A 20,798-nucleotide genomic window follows, 5' to 3' on the forward strand; every position below is an offset into this window, starting at 1 on the left:
CAGGAATCAGAACAGCGCCCTATAATTCACAGTACTGGCTGGAGGAGGAGAGGTGCAAGCACACCAAGTATGTTTGGGGTATCAAGGATGCAGTGCAATTGTTCAGATTTTTATCCCTAAGACCCACCTGAAACCAGGCTGAAGGGAAAACAATATTTGCTTTACTACCAGGCTGCCGCTGGCTCTGGTGTGGCTCGAGTGCAGAGGAGGCTGAAGAAAATGGATCCTTTCCTTTTTATTTCTTTGTTATTATGAAATGTCCAGCTGAGAAGAAAATGGAATTCCTCTTGGCCTCATGTTGTACGGGCTCCAGGATAAGAAAAGGCTGATAAAATTCCCAATATAAATGACAATGTATCTTTTGTAGAAATAGGTCACATGCTGTAAGGAAATATTGTCAGCATGAGGCAGATCACTTAAAGCCAAAGAAAACTTGCTCTTTCTAGGCAAGATCTTTAGCAGCACATTACAAAATTTATGTTTTAGAAAAAATGTATTTTCCAAAAGAAGCAGTTTATTTTATCCTTGTTGTTAGTACATTTTGTCATCATCTGAAAAAGAAAATTCAGTTAACTTTGCCCAAACATCCTTACCTAGCATTTCCTTGTCATTTCTTATTTCACTGTTCAATTTCTTCCTTTTATTTTAATCCTGTATATTTTCTCAGGGAATTAATCCCCTTTCTTGCATTGTCTTTCTGCTGAGCAGACAAGCAGGATCAAATCTTGTATTTGGAATAGGCAGTCACCTTGGATAAAAAGAGGAGAGGATGAAAAATTTTCTTGATATCATATTTTTGCTACAGGTGCCAATCAATATGCTATTATGCTTCAAAGGATACTTTTATATCACATGCTTTTTTCCATTGACAGGTTTTTCTAAATAAAACAAAATATTATGTTTTAAAAATTTGCTGTGATAAATTCAGGCCTTTAAGGTACAGGTACAGGGATAGTCAGGCCTTTACACAGGTACAGAGATAGTCTTACAGTGGTCAGGAATAGAGCATTGAGAGTGCTGTTTTTCTCAAGTTTCATTCTTTAAGTTTGGAAACTAAAGTGCTGAGTGCTGACCTTGGGTAGGATCTTGATCTGAAAGCAATATGTGGCAGTTCCTGAAATTGTGACTGACTTTTGGCTCTCAAACAAGTATTACCTACTTCATAAGAAAAAGAAGCATTGATTTTCCAATGAGCCATTTTTCATGTAGTTTTCTAATTGCATTTATGTAGAAATGGAGGATAATGGTAAACTCCTGTAGAAGGGCAGAATTTTTTCTAATATCCTGCAGATTGAATTTCACTTAAATATTCTAAAACTCAGTTTTGTCTCATCTCACAGATGAAAATATGGAGCTTCTGTGTTTTCCTGGTAGATTTTTTTGTGTTCTGCATAGGTAAGATGTAAGATTTAAAAGCTAAGGCTGAATTTCTCTCCTTAGTATTTAGTTGTTGATTTGATCCCACGAGATCCACATGTCTCCTCAGCAGAGACAGTGGGAATGTAATGAGATATAAGCTTGGGACCACCTGCTTTCCCAAGGAAGCATGGTTTGCCCTCAGTGAGATGTCATTCTTTTTTGAGGGTAAAATTTGTGTCGCGTGGTCTTGTTTTTTAGAAATGTGGCATGTGACAGAATGTTTCCTTATTTAGCACTCAGAGTTTTTACCCAACCATCCAGCCTGCAAAACCAAGGAGGACTGGCTGCCGTCCTTTCCTCAGCAGGAGTTTACCACCAGCAACTTCTCACTCTCAAAACTCTCCAGGTTTTGCTGAAGGGAAGGAAAGGAAACAGCATTTACAATTATGTTCCCTGGGCTCTTGCTTGTTTTCTCACTTGTTCACTGCTCTTTGCAGCTGGCAGGTAAGTGCCTCCTGCTTGTTTCCTGTGAAGCTTGTTGTGAAAGTGCTTCCATTCCTCTGGCTTTTCTGGGTGATTGTGTTTCTGTGGTACTGCCAATATGTACATTATTAGTTTGGAGATGGGGAACCTCTTAATGGCAGGCAAGAGGCCAGGGAGCGATCTCAAAGAAAAAAAGAAATGGTTAGAGACTCAATTCTTAATGGTTTTATTAATATATAGTGGCACTATAATTTCAATAACCCCAGAAGATAAGACCTAAGAAAATAATGCTACATGTTTAAATGCCTTTAAAAATTTATTTAATTATTTACTATTGACTTTTGAGCTATTGTGTCTGGATAGTGGTTTGCAAAATCAGGCAGAGAAAATCTCCAGGAGCAGAAATATTGGTAGGACATTAAGATATTCACAGACGATGGCTGTAAAGGGGGTTTTATTCACTGTTTTGAAGAGACTCATTGAAATCACTGGCACTGATAAAGTGGATGGAAGAATTTTTTAAAAATAAAATAGGATTAAGTTTAGGAAATCTCTTATGGAAGTGCTTTCCCTTTAGCTGCACTTCTCTTGTAAGTATTCTGCAGATCTGAATGTTGAAGGTTAAATTCTTGTGCCTTTCTAACACCTGAGGATTGGCACAGATTTTCTCAGAGTATATGGTATTGTTTTAATCACCAGAATAATTATTTTCAGTGTACTGTACATTATCAATTACATTGATATCAATTTTTTTTTTTGCAAGCTTTTAAAGGAAATGTCTTTAACCTCTTAAATACATCTTTTTTACATTTGACACCTGCTGACCAAGACAAGTATCAGGGACAAAAACTGGTTATGAATCCCACAAGCTTTGGCAGGAAATACAACCAGATGGGTCACAAAGTACAAGACAAGGAAGCAGAGCAAACTCATAGGCAGGGTTCACAACTGCTGCTGATAAACTCATTTCAGGACTGAAATTAGCTCCCTGCTTCTACCCTACCTTGAAGCCAACACTTTAGGCATGATCAGACAAACTGCTTGGAGACCTGGGGACTCAATTTCTGGTGCAGGTGTACCTTCTAACTTCCACCAGACTTTACACACTGGCAAGTGCCAGATGCTGCTACTCCCCAGTCTTTGCTACTTTCTTAGACAGCAATTGGCTTCCCAAAGTCATTCCTAGTTTTGTAGTCAATGGGTCATAGCAGAGGATGGCAGATCTTGTAGTCAGCAAGGCTGAGGAGCCCAGAGTGACCCCTGAGAAGCCCAGACTGGTTCACTCACATTTATATGATGAGAAGGAAAGGATTTACGAAAAGGTGGGTTTGGGGGAGGGGAGACAAATGCCTCAGCAAAGATGGCTGTGTACCCACTGGGAGACCTGTAAGATCTGGAAGGGTGAGAAAAGTTCGTAGAGGTCAATGTTTAAAAGGCCACGCCTCTGAGGACCGGCTGGATGGAACAAGGTAATGGTAATAGCAGCGTGCCTGAGGGAACTCCCTGATGTAAAACCATCCAACAGGCTGCGCTCAGCTGCTGCTGCTGCCCACCACTGATCCACAGCATGGTGATAGATAATCACGACATACATTTTTTACTGTCTACTTTCTTTTGAATCAGTAGAATTGATGTTGCTCTGGACCCTATTTAAAAATAGAATGTTTTTATCTGACATGAATGCAATGACTTCATGTGAATGGGAAGTAGAATCATATCACACATCCACTGTATATTCTATAATATAATAGTTGTTATATTCTATAACAACTATTTGCTATGTGTTGTTTTGTTTTACAGACATTAAAACATTTTTACTGTATAACAAAGTCAACAGACTCTGTCTTGAAGCATCTATTGCACAGTCAGTTAGAACTGCCACTTGCAATCAAGACAATGAATCACAAAAATTCAGGTGGATCACAGATCATCAACTTATGAGTGTGAAACTGAAACTATGCCTGGGGGTGCCACTGAAGAAGGATCAGGCCATGGTCACCCTGTATCCCTGTAATCAAAAAAGTGAGCTCCAGTGGTGGGAATGCAGAAATGAAAGCCTCCTTGCAATCCAAGGAGAAGATTTATTTTTCAGTCCTGGCAAGGAAGAGCACGATAACGTTTTATTAAAGAAGGAGCTGAGTGCAAAGAATAAATGGAATATCTATGGGGCCATGGATGTTTTATGTTCCCAAGGATATGAAGGTACAGAAGATTGATTCTTTCATCCTTTAAATTAATTTTTTTGTGAGTGTTAGAGTATGTAGAATCTTTGGCTCTGGCTATTTTGACTCTTTCAGTGACCACCAGTTTTAGACAATCCATGCACTGAGTTACTTAACCTTGAATTTAGTGTTATATTTATGTCCAAGCATGTATTACACACACACTTTTTTAGTCTATGCATTATAGTACATTAGTATTTCAAGTACTATGAGTATTACATGTACTCTATATTCTATAAATACATACTATTAGTGAATATGTATAGTAGTCTATACTATGTATAAGTATTCTCTAAAGTCACTATTCCCCACCATACTGTGTTACTACATTATTAACAGAGCACATAAACACTGATAAGTTTCTTATACAGTCACAGGGATATGAAATTTACATCCCCATGAATGAAGCACAATATGAGTGAGCTGGGAAAGGTCTGAAGGTACTGATTTAAGCAGAGGAAGCATGGCTTTTTTGACTCAGGAGATAGAGATGTTAATGGAATAATTACAGTCAATTAATTACTAGTACAATTACCTTTTTTGATTAGTTGAAGTCTGATTGTTCTGAATGGCTTTCCCACATCCAGAATGAATGCTCTAAAAGCCACCTCACAAGATATTTGAACACTGAACTCTTAGCTTTGCATGTGGGAAGCTGCTTCAATGTACAAGAAAGATACTTAAAATGGTCACTGAAATAAAAACAGAGAGAGTTAGTCTAATATATGCTTACTTTTTTTCCTCCAGGAATCAAGACTTATAAATATTAGTTCCTGCTCTTGCACATGTTATATAAATCTTAACATTTTTTGAAATAGACGTATCTCAGGGTAGAGCTCTGGATCCTTACTAAGATTGTAAAAGCATCTTGGTCAGAAAATTAATTATAGACCCCAGCTACGATATTACTTTACATCAGAATAGCGCTGCTCTAAAACATATGTCAACAGCTGAAGTCTGAAAAAGTGCTGAAGCTAATTTTTAAATTATTATAGGATAGGAACCATGGAAAGCACTTTGAGATGCAATTCTGCCCCAGCCCTTACTTTTTCCCTAGTTTACATTCATTGCTTTTCGTATTCATGTTATCACTTTGTGTTCTCAGAGACCTTCACGCTGCTGGGGAATGCTTTTGGGGCGCCGTGTGTTTTCCCCTTCCTGTACCAGCAGCAGTGGTGGGTGGGCTGCACGGCCGTGGGCCGTGCCGACGGCTGGCTCTGGTGCGCGACCACGGCTGACTTCGACACGGACCAGCGGTTCGGGTTTTGCCCGTTCGGAGGTGAGGCACCTGTTCCCTCCCAGCTCCCCTCAGCCTGCCTTTGGCAAGCCAGCATGAGCAGGAAATTATTGTCTTTATGATAACAACTCATAACTTACAAGAATGTATTTTAGTATATGATGCATTGCCGCAGGTTGCAGCTCACTACGCAAAGAAATGACATGTTGCACAAAGATGTGAAGAGAGTGATTGAAGAGTAAAACATCATTCAGGTCCCACTTGCTGTGGGGGTGTTGCTGAACAGCACAATAATTCTGAGCTCCTTACTGCTTCCCAGTGAGGAAGTCTGCTGTCACTGTTCTACAGACCCTCTCTGAGGACTCATGTTGTGATGGATGTGGGCACAAAAAGAGCACTGTAGGAAGACTGATGTTGAAGTTAATGTTTCAATTTGCATGATTCTCATGTGAACATATTTTTTTGTTAGAGTGGAATGTGTCCTTTTATCCATGCTTTTAAGCCTTGAACATTTTGTCCAGGAAGCAGACTTTCCACCCCATTGACCTCTTCCTGGCATTCCTCTGCAATTTCAATCACTTTCTTTTATTTCCGCAGTCACTTCCCCCTCTATCTCCCATTATGTCCTGGAGAGCTTTGCATTCATGATGTTGAAATCTCCACCTGACACATCTCATCTTTTCTCTATATTTTTCCCCATGTGTCCTATTCAGCATTGTCTTTTCCTATTAAAATGCCCATTTACTCTACTTGATTTAAAGTGGACTTTCAGTGTGGCACACATCCCTAGTCAACTGTGCTTTCCAGATTCCTGTGAAGATACCTCACACACTGAGCCCTGAAAGTGTGACATAGGTCATTGAATAATTTTCAGAGTTTTTGAAAGGTAGTCCCAGATTTCAGTTATCTTTTTAAAATTCATCTTCATACTGACTTTTGGGAATGATTAAATACCTGATAAAATTTTGTGTTGTGCTTGATTGAGCATGTCGATATCTTCAACAAATCAAAGATGCAAAAGTAATCAGAGGAGGAGCATGGTGCTGCTCAGCACGATTGGTGTGTGACAGGCACATCCAGAGGCTCTTTGAATGAGGATCGGAGTTATCTATGAAATTTTTTGATGATAAATGCAGGTCTATAGCTAGTTCTTACAGCTCTCAGTGGGAGCTGCTGTCCAGAGAGAGAAGAAGAAGCTGCACAAATATTTCAAAATTTTCTCCTGGGACTTCTGCCACACACTCCATGCAATGTATTTTCCTGTGCAATCATTTTCTTTGTGGTAATTGCTGACTTGTCTCTCTTCATGGAGCAGGAGGCAGTATAGGTCAGCTTTACCTGTCAGCGTGCTGGCCTTAATTTTGTCCTTCCCCATGTGCTCGTAACATTTTCAGTGGTCTTGAAAGAGCAGCCCAGGTGAAATTGAAGAAGACAAATGAGAACCTGCTACACAGAATGAGAACCTGGAACTCAGTTTTCTGCTGCAAGTTACTATGACCTCTGCTGTTATTATTGTTTCCACAGATAAAGACAGCACATGGACTACAGATCTGTCAACAAATGTTCAGTACCAAATAAATTCTGACTCGGCTCTCACATGGCATCAAGCCAGGAAGAGCTGTCAGCAGCAAAATGCAGAATTACTGAGTATCATAGACATCCATGAACAAACATACCTTAAAGGTAAGGCAGTAAAGCAAACCCTGGGTTACATTCAGGATCTGTTCAGGCCATCATAATAGCCAAGGATTATTTAGTATGATTTTGGCCATTGCCTTTGGACCTAAATAAGTGTGGGCAAGAAAACAAAATATTTTAGAATTTGCAAGTTCATATCAAAATTGCTGCCAATTTACATAGAATTCCAGCATCCTGCAAATGTAACAGTTTGACTTCATATTTACAAATCTTGTTTTTATATCTATCTATATCTAATCTATATCTATATCTATATCTATATCTATATCTATATCTAATCTATATCTATATCTATATCTATATCTATATCTATCATCTATATCTATCTATATCATCTATATCATCTATATCTATCTATATATCTTTATCTCTCTCTCTCTCTCTCTCTCTATATATATATATATATATATATATATATTTAAATGGAGGAAAAATCCTGAAAAGTAAATTAAAGACTTATTTTTGGTCAAAAGGAAACTTCAAAAAAATTGAAAAGAAAGAAAAAAAGACCAAACTTTATGTCAAAAGGAGGACTTGTTTTGTTTCAAATGCCATTTTGACAGCTGTTTTTTTCATTCACTTGGCAAATTGAAAAATATCAGTTATTTTCAGATATCAAATTGCAGCCTTATGTATCCACACATAGATGAAGAAATTATATGGAAGAAATATTTATTGTTGGTTTTAAGGATTAATTTAACTTCTAACAATTTTTTTCTTGTTTATATATCTTCTACCACTAATTCTACTTAAATGTACAGAATTTAGCCTATTCTGCAAAAACAATTTTGTTTTGCATATACTCTGTGGATATAATCTGTGTTCATTTTGCATTAGTTGACAGGATAAAACAGGGAGTTTCTGTTTGTTTACTTTCTTATAGAATTCAAACTTTGGCATATTTCAATGTATTAGGTACCATAGTATCTACAGATATTTGCAATTAGCTATTTAGGAGTACAAGTCTTCCTAGAGACATAGTTAGTGACCATTGCTAATACAAAAGAGATTTATAAAATAATTCATCTTATTTTTGTAACTTAGAATTAACAGAAGGTACAGATTCTGCACTGTGGATTGGACTCAACAGACTGGACTTGAGTAGTGGGTGGGAGTGGATTGGAGGCAGCCCTTTCCAGTACTTAAACTGGGCTCCAGGTAGATGTGACTTTGTTTGATTTTGTATTTCCAAAGAGAAAATATACTTACCTCAAATATCGCTGTAAACTTTATTATCACATAGTTATGCCATTAGTATTTTACCTTTTCTTGCTTTAGCTTTAAAAAAATGTCTATTTCTATAGCAATATGACACAGAAGCTTTCAACATATTGCAAAAATATTTTAGCTGTAAAAACAATACTTGTCTATCCCAAAAATATTCAGTCTTCCACTTCTTGACTAACAACTAAAGTATGAGTTTAAAGTTTAAAGTAAAGTGTGTAAGGTAAGTGGATACATGTTTGTATCCACTTACCTTACACGCATTTCCACTACTGGAAACATACCTTAGCTCTTTCCAAAGCTGTGAAAACATGACCTCCATCACTTCATCCAGGAGTGGTCTCTCGTGTGCATTTTAGACCTTAAAACTCTGATTTTCATTTTTTTTTCTCTGTACTTTTTCAAAGGAAGTCCATCTCCAGAATCTGGAAAGCTCTGTGTGGTTTTGAATCCTGAAACAAAAGCTAAATGGCAAAATTTGGAATGTGATCAGAAACTTGGTTATATTTGTAAGAAAAGGAACTTTACTTTGGTTCCTTCAGGTATGTTGATACATATTGATATCTAAAGTAGAAGCTGTTATCTGAATTGCTTGACTTATTGACAAAGATGAACAGAAGAATTTTATTAGAGATAGAACTATTTCTTGTTTCTCTGGTTTGCTTTCTACAATGATTGCAGCCTTTCTAGTCTGAGCTCCAGTTCCACAACACACAGACTGAAACAGATAAAAGCAAAGAATTTCCAACTAGTCAGTCCTGTCTTTCAGGGGCCAGGTCTCCCCTTTATGTACACAGACTGCTGACTATCAAAAAGGAGAACAACCCAAAAATTATTTTTCAGAAGTGGGACATTAGTAAATAAAAGCCTAAGAAAGAAAGATGCATAACTTAGTGTGGTTCTAAGTCATTCTCCATGACTTGTGGTCAACCAGCATCCAGAGAAGAACGTTCAGTGTTCACTGCAGACATGGTGGAAGATTGAGACAGTGGAAGATCAACATATTGAAGTGAAAAAAGATATTTTAAGTGTATGAAGATTTCCCTGTTGGTGTGACCCTGTGTATTCATCTAGCTATAAATTCATCTTGATGGCTTGTACTCTATCAATATACTTAATCCTTTAAAAATTCATAAACCTATGTTAGCTGCAGATGTCTGATTTATCCTATCTGACAAATAAGTACTAGATGATACAGAAGCTAATAAAATAATTAATTACAAAACTAATACATTTGATTAATACATTACAAAATTAATATATTTGTTGCAGACATTTGACTAAACTTATATATTAAAAAGCTTTCCTTCTCCAAGCTAAAAATTGCCTGGTTTAGAGAATCACATTTATGTCTCCTGCATTTTGTGTTCATCATTTCCTTATGATGAGAATTTCAAAAGAAAATTCTTAGTTTAGAACTTTTGCACAGATGACGTGGAAGTATTTTCAGTGTCATGTCCCTTGCATGGCAATCGGAGCTGTAAAGCCTTGGGATGTGTTCCTAGGTGACCCTGGGCCTGTTACCTGCCCAGATGGATGGGTGCCCTTTGTGGATCACTGCTATAAGATCTTCAGGGACAGCAAAGGATGGGAAGGAGCATTGGCATCTTGTCAGAAGGAAGGGAGTCACTTGGCCAGCGTCCAAAGCCTTGAGGAGCACAGCTTTATGGTGTCTCAGCTTGGGTACAGTGAGTATTTCCAGGGGGGTCTCTTGCCTTTGCCTGTATGGAAAACAAGAGATTGATAGTTCCTGCTGAATTCCGGATGTTGTCAAAACTCTGATTTTATTTATTGCCAAAATAATTGATGTAGGTCTTGGGGGCTGGGTTTAGGGGCTTTCTGTTTTTTTTCATTTTGTTGAAAGAGGCTTAATACATTCATGGTCCAAGTTACATAAAAGCAGTATTCTAAAATTTGACGTGTGCAATGGAATTGAACAGTAACTATTCAGACTTCTACCATTGTGGCCTAGCAGTATTAGGCTGGTAATTCACACCCACTGTTCTGAGGAGGGAAAGCAAAATTTTTTTCACCCAGTGCAAGAATTTCCTTACAACCTAATTTTCCAAACCATACAGTCTTTATTTTTTAATAACTATATGAAAATATTAATTTATACAATTATAGAATATGCTGCATAAATTTTTGAAAGGAACTGTATGTCCAAAGTCTAATGGTTAGTGCTGTGAAAAGGTGGAGTGCCAAAAGAGGTCTTTTCTCTGTTTCCATCTTTAGAGCCAACAGACAAGCTGTGGATTGGGCTGAATGACCATAGGGTTCAAATGTATTTTGAGTGGAGTGATGGTACCCCAGTGACATACACAAAGTGGCACCTGGGAGAGCCATCCACTACAAACAACAGGCCAGAAGACTGCGTCCTGATCAAGGGCCAGGTGACATTACTCAATACATATTGTACTTCCATAGTAAAAATAACTACTTAATAAAAGAATAACATGCTTTGTTATTTCAGCAGATGGCTAAGGCCAGAAAAAAGAGATGTAGGGATTTAATTGAATGAGGTTGAGAATGAGATTGAATGTAACCTTAAAAAAAACCAAAAACATTACTTCATCACTGGTGAAATTTTCTCTTTAAGTACATCTGAAAGTCACAAATGAAATTATCGGGGCTACAAAACTGGTCTCTGAAAGTATTTTGAGTACATTCTCTCCTTTTCTTCTGGTGGCAATGATGGTATATGGGGATCTCTGATTCTTGCTGGCTTCTCTTTGCCTGCTTATTTGCCATCCCATAGTACAACTGCCTGTGCAGGACCTAGCACAACAGGTCAGGGAGCAGCTCCATGTACCCTTCTCCCTTCTTGTCACTGCCAGCTGAGGCTATACTGCTATAGCACAGTCTACTATTTCACAGAATATGAGCAGATTTGGTTTTGATATCATGTAGGAAAATTGGATAAGGAAAAATACTCCAATTTAAAAATAAAGGAGAAAAAAATCATATAAAGTTGAATAATCTAAAGGAGATAAATAATGTCTTGCTTTATAATGAATTTTTTTTTTTCTATTTCAAACTTTTTTCCTGACACAGAATGGCTATTGGGCAGACCATGTCTGTGAGAAGAAGGCTGGCTACATTTGTAAAAGAAAAGCTACATCACAAACAGCTGGAGAAAAAGAAAGTAGCATTGCAGGTTGCAAAAAAGTAAGTATATGAGAATGGAACATCATTTTCTCAGATGAAATAGGTACATTAAGAATCTATTAGAATTATTTGAATTATTTGAATTATTTACATGGAAGAGTTTTTTATTTTATTTATTATGAAGTTTCTCCCTCTCTCTGAGTTACTTGAAATTTTAAAAAAATACATTTACAGAAACCACTTAGGAATCTGTAATTTCACTGCAAAAAGTTTCTAGTTAATAATATTCATGATCATTGTGTTTCATTAATTTTTAAATGTCATATTTCACTTAATGCATGATACCACAAGTATTTAAAATTTGTATGAAAATCCTAAAATCATCTTACAGGGCTGGAAAAGATATGGGACATACTGCTATTTTATTGGACACCTTCCAGCAACATTTTCAGAAGCAAACACCACTTGTGAAGGAGAAGAAGGTTACTTAGCCACAGTTGAAAGTAGGTATGATAATGATTTTTTATTAGCTTTTAAATATCTAAAAATTGTATCTTATGAAATATTCCTAGAAAAGCTAGGGTCTTCTCCTCCAGCTTGAAAAGAAGGAATAAGAGAAAAAAATTCCATCATCACAATAGACTAGCAGGATTTGGGTAAATGACTTTGTTTTCACTTGCATCTTGATGATGTCTTTTACAGGTATGAGCAAGCCTATCTGACTAGCCTTGTTGGGCTGAGGCCTGAGAAATATTTCTGGCTTGGCCTCTCTGATGTGCAGGATCAAGGCACTTTCAGCTGGGCCAATGGTGAAGCTGTCTCCTTCACACACTGGGATGCAGGAATGCCTGGTAGGTGTGGTGAGGGGTGGTAGGTACTCTCTGACATTTAGATTTGTGTTGGTATAATGTCCTCTGAATTTTATGTTTTAAACTTTAGTTATATTTTATAAGTACTTCACTTTTCAAATCCCATATTCTAATTTCAAAGGGAAAATTTTAAACTGCATTTTTATATTAGGACACCTGATATATTTACCTGTAAGATCAACTTTTGGCCCATCTTCACAGGGAGATAAAAGGAGTTACAAATGGGTCCTAAGACTATTCCACACATATCTCTCTAGTGAAAAAGTGAGCCTGGGAGAAGAGTTTGAGATAGAGCAACTGTAATATGGATTTTAAGTTAGAATTCCAAACTCAAAGTGTGAAAAATCATTGTGCCATTATTATTTTTATGTGTGATACTAAGAAAACTTCATTCATGGGTTCATATTGTGCAGAAGCACAGAAAACAAGACTTCATGATGCCATCTGCTCTCCTTGGGATATATTATGTTCCTCTTAGTGATCATTTGTCTGAAGACAATTAAAAACATTCAGTGAGGTTATAAAATATAAAATAAAAACAATAAAAAATTAAAAATTATGAAAGACACAGATATAAAACCTTAGCAAATGCCATAAGAAGAAAGCTTGTCAGGGAGTCTGTGCTGTCAGAAGATGATGCTGTCAGGGCACGAAGAGAGCATTCAGAAGTCATGTTAAGCAATCTTCCCTCTCTGACCATCCAAGTGCCACTCTGGAGTCACACTCACACCACCTGAGCTGGGACCAAGGTCCCTTCCCAGCCACACCCCCACACTCACACAGTCAGACAAGGTTTCCTTAACAGCTTGAACCCAGGTTTCCCCAGATTTTTTGATCCCTAAAATAGTTCAATCATGGTGCAATAATAAAATAACAGCTTGAGCTGGGTGCCTCCAAGGAGGGTCCATGAACATGGCTGTTTTGCAGTCTAAATGCAGTAATGCCTGGGGTCCTTGGCTCCTGCTGAGTCTTGGGTGTCCAGTCACCTGGCTGGACCACTGGTGCCTGTGCCCTTTGCTGTGCAAAGGGTCAGCACCTGTTCACAGCCCTTTGCCTTGGGTCAATCTCTAGCTGGCACTGCAGCTTGAAACCAAAGTACCCAAAGCAAATGCATTCCTCAACAATCAGGGTGGAACAGTGAAGAAAAATCTGTTTCTTTGCATTTGAATTCACTAAGAAGAAAATAGACTTACTGTGCTGGAAAGTTTCTTTGTGGGGGTATCTTTGGAGAATCTATTTCAAGCTGAAATATCAAGAAAATAGATTATGGAGGAAATTGATGGCATGAAGTCAGGACTCAGCATGGCTGCAAAAGTATCCAGGAACTGTTAAGATTACATTAAATAAACCCTTCTCTTTAATATGTAAAGAGAGCTTTAACTTTAGCTTTCCTGCTAAAACTGCCTTGACATCTAAATTTTGCTAAAAGACAAATTTGGTGCCAACATTTAAAATGGTGACAGAGAGATATGGGGACATACAGATGAATAAGTCATTAGTAAATGAATGGAAGCTGTAATAAAGATATAGTGGGAAAGATACATAAAATCACTTCTGGAAAGGGAGGTTATGCTTATAGATCTCCCAGGGCTCCATACAGAAGGTTAAAGTATATGAATGAAGGAAATCTAGTAAGTGTGGTCCATCACAATTACCAAAAGCCTTTCAGTTAATCTAACATAAGACAGAAAAGCTCTTACACTAATGAAAATATTGATAAAAGGGCACTGACGGGAAGGTGAATTTTTTTAATGGGGGCTTTTTTTTTTTACTGGGGAAGTGTGTTCACCAACAGAACCCCATAATGACTGTGCTGCTCTATATATTTGACAGAATTAAATAATTCACACTTTAAAAAATATCCAACGTTTGTTTGTTTGTTTTTCTCATAAAGGAAATAATCCAGGATGTGTAGCCATGAGATCTGGGAATGCAGCTGGATTATGGGATGTTCTTGACTGTGAGACAAAGCAAAAGTATATTTGCAAGCAGTGGGCAAAGAGTGCAACAGTTCCACCTATTCCAACTACTGCTCTGGTCCCCACATGCCCTGAAGGTTGGGTATCAAACAACCATAGAAGTTCCTGTTTTAAAGTAAGTGCCTAAATAGTTAAACGAAGCAGCTTAGGTGGGGAAAAAAACTAAACAAGAAAAAAAAAAAGAAAAAAAAAAGAAAAATTAACTTACATCTTCATTTTGCAATATCTCAGACTGGAATAGAGCAAAAAGAAAAACCCTCAAATTCTTCTAAGGAAAATATCCATGTGAGGGAGAAACAAAGGAAGATAAGGTTGAAGGGAGGGAAGGGAAAGGAGGGGAGAAGGGCACAGGAAAGAAAATAAGGAAGTGTGTGCTTCAGGGATGAAGGAACTGGAGGAGGAAATGGAAGAAGAGGAACATAAATATCAAGGCCCAAAAAAAGAAAAGAAAAAGAAAAGAAAAAACCAGGAAATAACTCCATATTAAAAATATTAAAAGGAAAATATCAAAATTCTGTATTAAATTCTGTATTAAAGCAGAAGCAGCAAAGTTGGCTTGTCAGTGCTGCTCTTTATGTCTGTTGTGCAAAGATGTGGTGCTTGCCTGAGAAGTGTGACAATTTGAGAACAAACAGAAACAGTGAGGTGTAGCCTACAGCAGCACAATGCCTAAGGCTGGTCCTTGTTAAAATCAGCACATTACTCCACAAAAAAAAAAAAGAATAAAAAAATCATGTGAAAGGTTAATTAAACCAGTGTTTATGAAGGACATTTACTTGAGAATTTCAGATGCAAAGTTACAGATAACTTGTGTTTGAAAGTTTGAAACACATTCAACTGTATCTGAGCAGGCATAAAAAAGGAGTTTGAACAAGAAATGAGTGTAATGTGTAAACAGTGATTTGGGATCATGCAAAGTTGAAATGTGCTAAGTGTAAGGTGTTAATATTTTTATCACTTAATGGAGTCCTTATCTTTTTTTTTCTTTTTTTAATTTCTTTCAAATTCATTTGGAGTGCTATGTATTTGGGCTTCTTTATTCCCAAATCATAATTTTAACTTTTGTCAAATCTGTACTTGTAGTCTTTTAAACCAGTTAGACATCATACTGCAAATGTAAAGTGAGAGTTGTAAATTAAAATGAGGTTGTTCTTTTGCCTGAATCTTCAGACTCCTCCCAGACTATTTTGCCTGTCAACCACAGCTACTCTTCTTTCTCTTCATATGGAAGCTGGCTTGGGCCCTTCTTCAGTTAAAACAAATTAAAGGGAGCTGGGGAGCTGTATTCCTTTTTCCCTTCTAGCAATTCCTTTTTTTTTACCACTGTGCTAAGTAGGCAGGCAGCTCTAATGTAAAAATTCTAGGAACAGAGTGGGAAATGCTATTTCTCTTACTGACTTTAATACTTGGTTCATGTGAAACCTCATTTATGTTTAAGCAAGACTAGAATTCTTTTATTATTGTAACATGTATATAATATGTTTTTAATTAATTTCTCCATAGTGTTTTTGCAGATCAAAAATTAGAAAGAAGTCATGGTTAGAAGCTCGAGATTTTTGCAGACAAATAGGAGGGGATCTGGTCACCATTAGCACTAAGGAGGAGATGCCATTACTAATTCAAGCAATGAGGTAGGTATTTGATGTGTATTTATCTTACCAGGTTCAAAACCTTTTCATATGTACTTTTATGAATGATCCCAGATGACTTCTAAAATGTATGGCTTCCTCAAAAGCCAAAAGACCTGTGATACTTTGAAATTTATCTATGCAGTACTATTTTAATCTTTTTATGAAAAAAAAAGTGATCTGTGTCAAGAAAAGTTTTTTTTAAATCTCCACCAGTATCATGCTTACTAGATATAGTTTAGAAACACATGAAATTAGCAGTATTTTTACAAGGGTAGAAAATATGCTCAATGTATCTACTGTTGGTGTAGATATGCATCAACCTTTCAGTGGTCAGTGCTGAAACTGCTTTTTGAATCTGTGAAGGTTTTCTCTGATTGAATAGTACATTAGGGAAATACATGATCAATACTACTAATAAGTCTGATAAGCTACTGACATTGAACCACAAAAATATTACACATTTCTACGAAGAACATGCACTTAGCCAAAGGTAATAGGGAAATTTGCAACTTCACTGCTTTTACAATATACTGTGGAAAGTTCACCTATGTATTTCTAGACTTTTTTTGTGTGATGTTTACTCACTGCTCAGTCCTGTACTTTCTTTTAGAGCCACTCGCTGTATGTTTGAAATAGTTTGGCTGGGTATATTTTCCTTGAATCCAGATGAAGGATTTGCCTGGAGTGATGGCTCTCCAGTGAGTATTGTAATTTTTCATCATATTTGTTTGCTTAAAATACTTTAGGATTTGTACATATACTTTTTGGCTTTTTCCTGTTATCCTCATTAAAGAAACCACAAATCCTACAAACATTCATGTAGCTGCTAATCTGTATAGTCATGACTAATATCACAGCTAAACATTTAAATACATGGAAATTATCCGTATCTTATCAGATTCTGTAGGTTTCTGTGTAACACTCCAATTCATTTTCTCTTCAAAGAAGATAATATTTACACCTATGTTTAAAACATAAAAAAATAATTATACTATATCATGTATCCTGGCTCTCATAGTAACCACAAGCATCTAAAAAGCTAATTAAACAGCAATCATGTTTCCCAGTATACTCCTGAATCCCCCAGTAAGTGGTAGCACAGGGGCTTTTAAAACCAAAGCTCAGATCTGTAATTTTAATTTATTTATTTCTGGGAATTTATCCATCATCTCTTGAGCCCATGCAAATATCAACAGCTGTGAAAAACATTCCTGCAGGATTCTATTCCATTTACTACTACACCTTATTCTTTGGATTTCTTTAATACAAGCAAAGATCTTTTATCTTATTCTGTTCACATTACTTTCCACAGAAGTTTCAGAAAGGGACATTATCAAGAATTCTTGATAATTATAGATAGGTTGTATCACATGTGTCTCATTTGGATGTCTTCAGAGGTACCTCCTCTAGATTTGTAGGACATTACTTCCTTCTCAAAAGTCACATTCCCATACTCATTAACCACAGGGAAGGGAAAAAGTAATGCTGAATTGATGCACAACATGATCACTGCCACCAGACAGATGTTGGACAGTGTAATTTTGAACCAGGTCAGATGTGGAGTGAAAAGTACCCTGTCTGCACATGATTAGTGATATGTGGGTAAGGTTCACAGCTAGATAAAGTTCATTACAAATAGTTCCTTTGCCTGTTTCTCTTCTTCTCTTTATGGCTCAGGGCACAAACAAAAAAACCCTCCCACGGCAAGACAGGCATGTCTGAACACTGATATAATTGGCCCACTCTAAAATCCTTTTACCTATAGCTTTCCCTATAGTACTTGCAGTGCTTTTTAGCTAAACCCAGAATCTTTGAGGCAAAAACAATTAGTTTAGATTTTCCTGTGGAAAGTACAGATATAGAAACAGATAAAAAGAGTAACAAAGTTGATTTCTTCTATAGGTTAGGTACACAAACTGGGATGGTAGTCCAAGGAATTCAGGACGACTCCAGTATTGTGGCTCATTCCATCGTTCAGGATATTCTCAACCATGGTCTCTTTCGGTCTGTCAAGTACAGCATAATTGGGTTTGCCAAATAAAACAAGGTAGATTTTTTCTTTTTTTGTCGAAAAGATTAAAAAACTTTAATAAGTAATTGCTTTCTAAGTTAAGTTACTGGAGTAAGACACAAAATTTTGAAGAACTACTTTTTCCAAATGGAGGTCAAGAGTATTGAGTAACATATTACAGGCTGAGATTTTTCAGTTATGAATGATAAGAATGAATTGAAGGGGTTTTTACATAAAATAGAGTGTATAAATAATCCATATTACAATATTACAATTTTTTTATATTAAGTAACTTTTGCTTTTATTTTTGTAATGTTGGAGTTAAGGAGTTGTAAGGGCTTGTATTGTATTACTTACAATACTGGTTTTTATACTAACACAGGTGAAGCTAAAAATCAAGTATGACATCTTTTTCAGATATATTGGTATTTCAGGTTCTCCTGTAGATTTATTCAGGATTCAACTGCTTTTGGAAAAGCAATGGTTCATAGCTGTGCTATTTCTTTTTCTATCCAAACCAGAAATAACTCACAGCCCTTAGATGTATCTATATCTATCTATACCTAGGTATATATATATCTGCATGTACATAAAGTCATATTTCCTTTTGCTTATTAATATTACTGAGAGAGTTTTCTTGATAGAGCTAAAATAAATCTAGTGGAAATTTTCTCCCTCTTGATGGAAATACCCCCAGGTGAATTACGGAATATCTACGTATGGATCAGTAAAGGAGCTGTATGTCACATTTTAAAGTGTTTCAGATAAGTCTACTGTGACTTACAGGCCTGAAGAGCAATTTTCCCTTGCCCTGCTCTGTGCAGGAATGTGATTCAGCCAAAGCTATGGCTTTGCTGAAGTGAAGCACCACTTATGATACAAAATTAAAGATGGCCTTGCATATTGAGCACTGTGAAGCTGAACTGAATGGCTAAGCCTGCTTGCTGGTCAATGGCAAAGGGGTGAAGGATCCTGATCTGCTCCTCACCCTTGCAGTCAATCACAAGCTACATCATAACACATTCTAAAGAGATGCCTCATACCTTCTATTTTCTTCCTTTGCAGGAGTGTCATTAAAGCCGGAACCAATTGACACATATGGTAGGTCTTTCTATATATTTACTTTTATTATTAATATTTTTTTCCTAAAATTGTTATTATAAAAAAAAACCTTTTGTGTTCTAGACACATAAAATTTAAGGGTATCTTATTTATCTTCCAGAATATAAAACCACTGCAGATGGATGGGTCATATATGAAGATAAGCTCTACTATATCAGCAAAGAACAGGTCTCCATGGAAAGAGCCCAAGAGTTTTGCAGAAAGAATTCTGCAGATCTAGCTGTTGTTAACAGTAACAGTGAGAGAAGGTTCCTAAAGAGAGCACTAAAAGAAAATGTAAGAACAATTATAAACGGATAGCCTAAAGTAGAAATGCTTTTGACAATTTTCTTGTAGAACTTGAGTTGTCCTACAGGCAGAGCCATCAGCATTTTCATTAATGAAATATCCCCAAATGCACCCTTTGATCCTGTGGGATTTGGCCTCCCCTGCTTCACGCCAGCTGCACTGATGCAGTTGACAGGAAGAGTGATGTGGGAAGGTACCAACTCTTTTGGAAAGTAACTGGTCTTTGAGGGAGAATAAAAAAGGAGTACCAGTTTCTGATTCAAAATCTGCTTCTTTTCTACTCCATCCTAAGGGCCTTCAGTGCTGCAGGTCTTGGCTCTGGTGTCCCAGATAAAAACCTGACTTCTGTGCCTGGGCACATAAGCACTTTGCTGTGGTTAACTGCAAGCAGGTGCTCTACTGCTGTGGACTTCAGTGGCTGCTCTGTGGACCTAATCAATGGTGTATCAATTTCTGCTTGTTTTGCTTCAAATATTTTTTTTTTTTAATTGAAGTAGTGTCTTTCTGATTTAGGAGAGCTATTGGAGAGGGCCAATAGGATACTTCATTGGTCTAAGAGTGAGCCTTGATAAAAAGTTCAGGTAAGTTAAGATGATCAGTGCAGCTTCTAACATGTAGAAACAAATATAATATTTTATGAAGCTGGAGGGACTGAATATGTTCTCTTAAAGGTCTGAAGGCTGTTCCACATACCCTGTACAAAGCAAAATGGAATAGTTCTAAAGTCCAATAATTTCTCCAAAAAACAAATAGTAAAAGAATCTTTTTACCTTGAGTAAACACTTAGGCAAACAAAATCTTGGCAGCTCTACTCTCCATACACACTTTCTCAAGTTTCTTCCAGCAATTTGCCTCATAAATTGGAGTGATACTTCACTATGCTGAATTTTTTACCTCTGAACATACACATGTACACTTAAAACATGCTCTGTATCATAGGGTTTGGCTTTCTTATGCTTTTTATCTATATATCAGAGGGATTCTCCAGAGTCAGGAAGAACACAGGCAATGAGAACAAAAGGTAGTCTCTGCAAACTCCTATTCCAGGAGAAAATTCAGCAGTAATTTACAGTACAGAAACAGTAACAAGTATTCTGAAAAGACCAACACACAAATCAACACAAAACTAAGAGATACTGAAGAGCGTGATACACTGCTTACCTTCCTACCTGCTAGTTAGGATGTGCCTGGGAGGTGAAAAAGAAGTGCTTCTAGCTTGACCTGGAAAAGGTTAGAGGGGATTTTGCACTTTAACCTTTCTATTTTAATGACATTGTTTGAATATATGTAAATACATTACCTTGAGAAAGGCAGAAAAGGAGTGGGGAGAGAAGCTGATAGATGATTTTAACCTCCTGATTTAGGAGTCAAATTAGGGACATACAGCACTTCATGGATCCAGTGAGCATCTCCTTTGTTTACATTAATAGTATCATCAGCAGCAAGACATAGATGATACAGCTGAATTTTTTCCCACTTCAGGCTTACTTATCTAAATTTTGAAATTTAATTACAACATGATTAAAACGTGGTTAAAACATCCTCCAATAGCAATATATTGAAGTAA

At 36.8% G+C, this 20,798-nt stretch overlaps 1 protein-coding gene across 1 annotated transcript in view; it reads left to right on the plus strand.

Annotated features, from left to right (window-relative positions):
- The first annotated feature begins 1,682 nt into the window (after positions 1 to 1,682).
- LOC110476206 (macrophage mannose receptor 1-like) overlaps positions 1,683 to 20,798 on the plus strand; it is a 29,487-nt gene continuing 10,371 nt past the window's right edge. The window contains exons 1-18 of the mRNA XM_077782681.1: positions 1,683 to 1,863; positions 3,643 to 4,044; positions 5,170 to 5,343; positions 6,826 to 6,984; positions 8,044 to 8,157; positions 8,631 to 8,765; positions 9,729 to 9,911; positions 10,459 to 10,616; positions 11,278 to 11,391; positions 11,723 to 11,838; positions 12,034 to 12,182; positions 14,095 to 14,294; positions 15,683 to 15,810; positions 16,421 to 16,508; positions 17,713 to 17,857; positions 18,887 to 18,922; positions 19,044 to 19,219; positions 19,745 to 19,812. Of these exons, the coding sequence (XP_077638807.1) occupies positions 1,806 to 1,863; positions 3,643 to 4,044; positions 5,170 to 5,343; positions 6,826 to 6,984; positions 8,044 to 8,157; positions 8,631 to 8,765; positions 9,729 to 9,911; positions 10,459 to 10,616; positions 11,278 to 11,391; positions 11,723 to 11,838; positions 12,034 to 12,182; positions 14,095 to 14,294; positions 15,683 to 15,810; positions 16,421 to 16,508; positions 17,713 to 17,857; positions 18,887 to 18,922; positions 19,044 to 19,219; positions 19,745 to 19,812 (2,603 nt within the window). The 5' untranslated portion in view covers positions 1,683 to 1,805. The remainder of the gene's footprint in view (positions 1,864 to 3,642; positions 4,045 to 5,169; positions 5,344 to 6,825; positions 6,985 to 8,043; positions 8,158 to 8,630; positions 8,766 to 9,728; positions 9,912 to 10,458; positions 10,617 to 11,277; positions 11,392 to 11,722; positions 11,839 to 12,033; positions 12,183 to 14,094; positions 14,295 to 15,682; positions 15,811 to 16,420; positions 16,509 to 17,712; positions 17,858 to 18,886; positions 18,923 to 19,043; positions 19,220 to 19,744; positions 19,813 to 20,798) is intronic.

The sequence above is a fragment of the Lonchura striata genome, chromosome 1 (genome assembly GCF_046129695.1).
Source record: "Lonchura striata isolate bLonStr1 chromosome 1, bLonStr1.mat, whole genome shotgun sequence".
Lineage (NCBI taxonomy): Eukaryota > Metazoa > Chordata > Aves > Passeriformes > Estrildidae > Lonchura > Lonchura striata.